The sequence below is a fragment of the Trachurus japonicus genome, chromosome 12 (assembly GCF_045865225.1).
Source record: "Trachurus japonicus isolate A0001 chromosome 12, Traja_1.0".
Lineage (NCBI taxonomy): Eukaryota > Metazoa > Chordata > Actinopteri > Carangiformes > Carangidae > Trachurus > Trachurus japonicus.
The window spans coordinates 1,533,436-1,541,619 of NC_140918.1; the positions used below are offsets into that span (position 1 = coordinate 1,533,436).

Below are 8,184 nucleotides of genomic sequence, written 5' to 3' on the forward strand. Positions count from 1 at the left end.
TTCTGTTTTCTCCGTATTTCCTCTGTTTTTCCTGTTTTCTCTTTCTTTTCTCCGTATTTCCTCTGTTTTTCCTTTCTTTTCCCCATATTTCCTCTTTCTTTTCTCCGTATTTCCTTTCTTTTCTCTGTATTTCCTCTGTTTTCTTCATATTTCCTCTGTTTCTCCGTATTTCCTCTGTTTTCTCCGTATTTCCTCTTTCTTTTCTCCGTATTTCCTCTGTTTTTCCTTTGTTTTCTCCGTATTTCCTCTGTTTTTCCTTTGTTTTCTCTGTATTTCCTGTTTTCTCCTTATTTCCTCTTTCTTTTCTCCGTATTTCCTCTGTTTTTCCTTTGTTTTCCCCGTCTTTCCTCTTTGTTTTCTCCGTATTTCCTTTCTTTTCTCCATATTTCCTCTATTTTTCCTTTGTTTTCTCCGTATTTTCCTTTCTTTTCTCTGTATTTCCTCTGTTTTTCCTTTGTTTTCTCCGTATTTACTCTGTTTTTCCTCTGTTTTCTCCGTATTTCCTCTTTGCTTTCTCCATATTTCCTCTGTTTTCTCTGTATTTCCTCTTTCTTTTCTCCGTATTTCCTCCATGTTTCCTCTCTATTTCCTCTCTCTTTCTTCTGTATTTCCTCTCTTTATTTCCTCTCATATTCCCTCTCTCTCATATTCCCTCTCTGGTGTTCCCGGTGTTGCAGGGTTCGAGCTGGGCTTTGCGATGGCCAGTCCCAACGCTCTGGTCCTGTGGGAAGCCCAGTTCGGAGACTTCCACAACACGGCCCAGTGCATCATCGACCAGTTCATCAGCTGCGGCCAGGCCAAGTGGGTGAGGCAGAACGGCATCGTGCTGCTGCTGCCCCACGGCATGGAGGGAATGGTACGAGCCCATTGGCCGATCCGTCGCCATCACGTGACTCCTCCTCCCGTTGTTATTGATTGATTGATTGATTGATTGATTGATCGGTTACTGATCGGTTCTGTTGCTCTCAGGGTCCGGAGCACTCGTCGGCCCGTCCAGAGAGATTCCTGCAGATGTGCAACGACGACCCAGATGTTTTCCCTGTGAGTCAGAACAACATGGCCGACACGGTTCTTCTTCCTCCTCCTCCAGTGGCGGCGCGGTCATATATATATACTGTATACGTAGAAGCTGCATTCGGGTTCGTCAGAAATGTCTCACGGCCGCCATCTTGAGGAGTAGTTCCTCCTGAGCAGCAGTCAACAGTCAGAGGGTTTCTGTGAATCTGGTGAAATGCCAAACTTTTGTGCCGCGTACGGATGTTCCCATGAAAGAAACGCCAAAACCAAGAGACATGGAAGAACTTTTCTCAAGTAATAAGTTGTTTTATATTATATAACTGTTATGAACTTGTTGAATGTGATGTAGGTGAGTTATCTGACATAAATGAAACTAACGTAACGTATCATAGGGTGGGATATGTGTTACATTTAGTGCATATACCGCTAGTTAAAGCAGATATCATCGGCACGGCCGTTTCGGCTAATGCTGTGTTCAAGGCAGGCTTTTGAAACCGTAAGTTGCAGCCCCCGCCCTTGTCAGGCATCAATTGGTCCTCCTGCTACGTCACCACATTCACGCGCATCCCTTGGCTGCACACACAGCCCTTCATGCCGTTCTCTCCCCTCATTGGATAACACTTGTATCCCACAAGGAAAATTTTCTCCTCGGGTTACAGCAGAGCAGAGTGACGGAGAGACTCGTGTTTAGGCTGAAATACTTCATGTAAGTGATTGCTGACGGAAAATAGGACTATTTAGGACTTATATTAACAAAAACATTCCACTGATATCTGCTTTAATATATTAATAGTTTGTTATTTTGTTGCCTGTATGTGTAGGCTAGGCTTATTGGCTGTTTCCCCCGGCTGTGAGTTTGTGGTTGCCATGGTGATGAGGCCGGCGAGTGAGTGTAAACCACTGTAGGCTACCTATATAACTGTGCTAGGCCATATTAAATCAGTTTCATGGCACTTACATTAACCCTATAACTGCTAACGTGAGTTATGTAGCTGAGTTGTAGTATTTATATTAAAACAAAGGGCTTCAGTGATAGACCTCTGCCTCTGTAGATACAGGAAGTCAAAGTTAGACACCTCCTGCTCAAGATGGCGGCGGCGGCGACAATCCGTTCCAATGGGCAGCAGCGTCAGAGGCAGAGACATCTACGTGTAGATATCTATGGCGGCGCCGTCATGTGACCCGTGTTTTCTTCAATTCAATTCAAAAAACTTATACTTTTATTGTCTGTCACAAGGACAGAAAATTGTCATCAGTTTGGGCTCAGTTAAACATAAACATACAGACACCAACATAAAAACTCTCATTAAAAGATCTCACATAAAAACCTTTGTGTGTTTCAGAACGTGTCGGAGGACTTCTCGGTGCGGCAGCTCTACGACTGCAACTGGATCGTGGTGAACGTCTCCACGCCGGCAAACTACTTCCACGTGCTGAGACGACAGATCCTGCAGCCGTTCAGGAAGCCTGTAGGTGGCGCTGATACTCGTTACCATGATGACACTGATGATACTCGTTACCATGACCACACTGATGATACTCATTACCAGTAACATGCAGCTTCTGCACACGACCAGAGTGTCTCTCCACATGGGGGGGGGTTATGAAAAAATAAAATAACGCAACAGTTACTTTTTCGGGAAACTAAGGAGTAAATACATACATATTTAAATATATAAATATAATTCGTTACTTTTTACTGTAATAATAACGTGCCCAAGAGACAGAGGTTCAGATCAATGACTCTCTCCCCCTCTTTTCTCCCGCTATTTTTTCTCTCCCTCTCTTTCTTTTCTTTTCTCTCTCTTCTCTTTTCTCTCTTCTCTTTTCCCTCTCCTTTCTTTGCCCTCTCTTTTCTTTTCTCTCTCTTTTCTCGCTCTTCTCTTTAACCTCTTTTCTCTCTCTTTTTTCTCTCCCCCTCTTTCTTTTCTCTCTATCTCTCTCTTTTCTCCCTCTCTCTCTGTCTCTCTCTCTCTCTCCAGTTGATCGTCTTTACTCCCAAGTCGTTGCTCCGTCACCCTGAAGCCAAGTCCAGCTTCGACGACATGTTGCCAGGTGAGTTCAGAGGACGACGACCACACACACGCACACACACACACACACACACACACACACACACACACACACACACACACACACACAGCTCAGCCTCTCTGTGTGTTATTGATAACGTGTGTGTGTGTGTGTGTGTGTGTGTGTGTGTGTGTGTGTGTGTGTGTGTGTGTGTGTGTGCGTGTGCAGGGACCCACTTCAGGCGTTTGATCTCCGACGAGGGGCCGGCGGCCTCGAGTCCGGAGAAGGTGAAGAGAGTCGTTTTCTGCTCCGGGAAGATTTACTACGAACTGATGAGAGAACGGAAGAACAGAGGGACGGAGCGGGAGGTCGCCGTGGTGCGCATCGAACAGGTACAAGTACACGTACACGTACACGTACACGACCTCTGACCTCTGATCACTGTGATTGGTCCATCAGCGTCGTATTCACTGGTTTATGAAGATTGTTGTGTTCTGAAGAAAATCAAATGACTGGTTTTATAGGGAGACAAAATGATTTTCCTTCTGATCAGAGGTTGGTAACCCTTTAATTTACAGGGCATTGGAATACGTCATAATGTCTAGAAACAGCCTAGAAATAACAGTCAATTTCATAGTAACGTCATGTCTTTTCATAAAGGCAAAACATTACACATGCTTTGGAGAATCTATCTCCACCAAGTCGTTGTAATTGACCGTTATTTCTGGGCTGTTTTTCCACATTACTATGAAACTGACCATTATTCCTCGACACTATTTCTAGTCATTATGACGTAATAAACGGCCTGTAAATTAAAGGTTTACCAAATAATTGTTGTTTGTTATTATTTAAACATGCCACATTACATGAACAACGACATACTCAAACATAAACACTTCTTTTACATACATATAAATTAAATTCACACCTCCTTGGGTAATTCAAACTGAAAATTGTTTTGGTAGTGTATCACTTATGACATAAAAATCATCATATGACAGATCTTAGATGAAAAAGGATAGAAAGGAGAATGAAATAAATAAAAGAACAATTAAAAGAAAAATTATTTAACAAGTGAATCCATACTAAGATACAAGGGGTTAAGTTTTGCTATAAATGCGTACAATTTATCTGCATGGGGATTATTTATTTGTTTCAAACATTTTTTTAACAAGGAGAACTCATTCTTAAGAGCAAGCCATGAGGGAGTTACCAAATCATTTACAAAGAGTTTATTGAGGATGAAACATCATCGTGTCAGAAATAAAGAAAATAAAAGCTGATGAAACCAGCAGCAGCAGGTTTGTGACCTTTGACCTTCTCCTCCGTGTGCAGCTCTCTCCGTTCCCCTTCGACCTGGTGAAGGCCGAGACGGAGCGCTACGGGAACGCCGAGCTGGTCTGGTGCCAGGAGGAGCACAAGAACCAGGGTTACTACGACTACGTCAAGCCGCGCATCCGCACCACCACCGACCACCGCCGCCCCGTCTGGTAAAGCCCCGCCCACTTTTATACTCACCGCTGAGTAGGGATGTCACGGTTATACATTGTCTTGGTACGATTATTGTCAGAGAAATAATCACGATTATTCTGCACTAATTAATTTCACAACACTATGAATGTGTAAAATCAAATATAGTCTAAATATAATTACATTACTCATTGTTTACACAAAATATTTGAAGTATCTATTAATATATGACCAATTCTTAACCCCCAGGGGAAGTGTTTGAAATATTCAGGTCATAAATTGTCATCTAGACCAAATGTTAGCATCTATTTTAATCGTTTTTTGTTTTGTTTTGCTTTTTTTTTTAAATTAAAAATGACACACTAACATTTAAATTCCTACCAATTCAACGTTACGTTAGATAAATGGACCAGTATCTGAGCATTTACATCTGCCAATAAGGTTCCAACATCATCTTTTTTCGGAAAGTAACGTTTTTTATGAATCTTTACGATTAAATAATTGTGGCGTCTAATACCACGATTAATTGTGAAAAAAAGTAATCGTGACATCCCTAATGCTGACTGCTGAGAGTGTGTGTGTGTGTGTTCTTGTACATGCTGCGTTGTGAGGACCGGAACGAGTTTTTAACCAACAGACTGAGGACATTTTGGCCGGTCCTCACTTTTTCAAAGGGCTGTTTGAGGGTTAAGACGTTAGGTTATAATTAGGTTTAAATTAGGTTTAGAGTTATGGTTAAGTTTAGGTTTAAATTAGGTTTAGAGTAATGGTTAAGTTTAGGTTATAATTAGGTTTGTATTAGGTCTAGAGTTATGGTTAAGTTTAGGTTATAATTAGGTTTAAATTAGGTTTAGAGTAATGGTTAAGTTTAGGTTATTATAAGGTTTAAATTAGGTTTAGAGTGATGGTTAAGTTTAGGTTATAATTAGGTTTAAATTAGGTTTAGAGTAATGGTTAAGTTTAGGTTATTATAAGGTTTAAATTAGGTTTAGAGTAATGGTTAAGTTTAGGTTATAATTAGGTTTAAATTAGGTTTAGAGTTATGGTTAAGTTTAGGTTTAAATTAGGTTTAGAGTAATGGTTAAGTTTAGGTTATAATTAGGTTTGTATTAGGTCTAGAGTTATGGTTAAGTTTAGGTTATAATTAGGTTTAAATTAGGTTTAGAGTAATGGTTAAGTTTAGGTTATTATAAGGTTTAAATTAGGTTTAGAGTGATGGTTAAGTTTAGGTTATAATTAGGTTTAAATTAGGTTTAGAGTAATGGTTAAGTTTAGGTTATTATAAGGTTTAAATTAGGTTTAGAGTAATGGTTAAGTTTAGGTTATAATTAGGTTTAAATTAGGTTTAGAGTAATGGTTAAGTTTAGGTTATTATAAGGTTTAAATTAGGTTTAGAGTGATGGTTAAGTTTAGGTTATAATTAGGTTTAAATTAGGTTTAGAGTAATGGTTAAGTTTAGGTTATTATAAGGTTTAAATTAGGTTTAGAGTAATGGTTAAGTTTAGGTTATTATAAGGTTTAAATTAGGTTTAGAGTAATGGTTAAGTTTAGGTTATTATAAGGTTTAAATTAGGTTTAGAGTAATGGTTAAGTTTAGGTTATTATAAGGTTTAAATTAGGTTTAGAGTAATGGTTAAGTTTAGGTTATAATTAGGTTTAAATTAGGTTTAGAGTAATGGTTAAGTTTAGGTTATAATTAGGTTTAAATTAGGTTTAGAGTAATGGTTAAGTTTAGGTTATAATTAGGTTTAAATTAGGTTTAGAGTAATGGTTAAGTTTAGGTTATTATAAGGTTTAAATTAGGTTTAGAGTGATGGTTAAGTTTAGGTTATAATTAGGTTTAAATTAGGTTTAGAGTAATGGTTAAGTTTAGGTTATTATAAGGTTTAAATTAGGTTTAGAGTAATGGTTAAGTTTAGGTTATTATAAGGTTTAAATTAGGTTTAGAGTAATGGTTAAGTTTAGGTTATTATAAGGTTTAAATTAGGTTTAGAGTAATGGTTAAGTTTAGGTTATAATTAGGTTTAAATTAGGGTTAGAGTAATGGTTAAGTTTAGGTTATAATTAGGTTTAAATTAGGTTTAGAGTAATGGTTAAGTTTAGGTTATTATAAGGTTTAAATTAGGTTTAGAGTAATGGTTAAGTTTAGGTTATTATAAGGTTTAAATTAGGTTTAGAGTAATGGTTAAGTTTAGGTTATTATAAGGTTTAAATTAGGTTTAGAGTAATGGTTAAGTTTAGGTTATAATTAGGTTTAAATTAGGTTTAGAGTAATGGTTAAGTTTAGGTTATAATTAGGTTTAAATTAGGTTTAGAGTAATGGTTAAGTTTAGGTTATAATTAGGTTTAAATTAGGTTTAGAGTAATGGTTAAGTTTAGGTTATTATAAGGTTTAAATTAGGTTTAGAGTGATGGTTAAGTTTAGGTTATAATTAGGTTTAAATTAGGTTTAGAGTAATGGTTAAGTTTAGGTTATAATTAGGTTTAAATTAGGTTTAGAGTGATGGTTAAGTTTAGGCATTAGTTTTGGATGGTTAAGGTTGGGGTAAGGGGCAAGGGAATACATTATGTCAATGACATGTCCTCACAAAGATATATTTACAAGGATGTGTGTGTGTGTGTGTGTGTGTGTGTGTAGGTACGCAGGTCGTGACCCAGCAGCGGCTCCGGCCACCGGCAACAAACCGACTCACCTGTCGGAGCTGCAGCGTTTACTGGACGCAGCGTTGGACCTGGACTCGTCCTCGCAGGCGGCGTGAAGCTCCGCCCCCTCACTGTGACATCATCAGACCTGCTGACACTGTTACTATGACGACGACAATGTCACATTAACAGCGATGGACACGGAAAAAAACGGGGGGAAAAAAGAAGCTGCGATGAATGAACGAAAGAGTTTCATCGATCACTGAATCATTTCAGGCTGCTCAATCAATCAATCAATCAATCAATCAATCAATCAATCAGTCAGTCAATATGTATAAGGACACAGTAATGTGAAAAATCTGCTCACTTGTTTTTAATCCACTTTATTTTTATAGCACATTTCCAAAAGATAAAAGTTTACCAAAGTGCTGCAGTGATTTACGTACAAGACATAGAAGCACGAAACGGTTTAGAAAAAGGAAATGAGAATTAAAAATAAAGATAAAAAGAATTTTAGAAGAATAAAAAGGAATAAAAAAATAGATAAAAAATTATTTAAAAAGAATTTTAAAATAATAAGAAGAGCTGACAGATTAAAAATGCAATAAATTGAGAATAAAAAGACAAATAAGAACAGAGATCACAAGAGAAAGAAGAGAAGATCAATACTCTTCAATAATCGATCGGTCTGTTGATTTGATTGATCACTGATTACCTCGTCAGACCTCACTCCTCTAATTAACCAACATGTTTTACCTCAGAGCTTTAATCTGCACAGGAGGTGGCACGAGGCTAACGCTTCCCATCCGCCTCCACTCTTTATGCTAAGCTAAGCTACGCTACGCTAAGCTAAGCTAAGCTATCAGGTGCTGTGACTCGCTGCAGCAGAGAGTTGATCAGATATCGACGATCAGGCACGCGATTGATCAAGTTAATTAAGTTTATTATGAAATATAAAAACTGTTTGAACAGAGTTGATGAAGATTTTCTGCTTTTACCTCTCCCCCCAACATCTGCCTCCCTCCCCCCAACATCCCCCCC

The 8,184-nt window shown here is 38.2% G+C and overlaps 1 protein-coding gene across 1 annotated transcript in view; it reads left to right on the forward strand.

The window, feature by feature from the left end:
• The window catches only part of LOC146976769 (2-oxoglutarate dehydrogenase complex component E1-like), a 40,078-nt gene extending 32,423 nt beyond the window's left edge, over nucleotides 1-7,655 (forward strand). Inside the window, exons 15-21 of the mRNA XM_085792541.1 lie at nucleotides 678-856; nucleotides 970-1,041; nucleotides 2,361-2,486; nucleotides 3,000-3,072; nucleotides 3,259-3,422; nucleotides 4,366-4,520; nucleotides 7,139-7,655. Of these exons, the coding sequence (XP_085648667.1) occupies nucleotides 678-856; nucleotides 970-1,041; nucleotides 2,361-2,486; nucleotides 3,000-3,072; nucleotides 3,259-3,422; nucleotides 4,366-4,520; nucleotides 7,139-7,259 (890 nt within the window). The 3' untranslated portion in view covers nucleotides 7,260-7,655. The remainder of the gene's footprint in view (nucleotides 1-677; nucleotides 857-969; nucleotides 1,042-2,360; nucleotides 2,487-2,999; nucleotides 3,073-3,258; nucleotides 3,423-4,365; nucleotides 4,521-7,138) is intronic.
• Nucleotides 7,656-8,184: the final 529 nt, after the last annotated feature.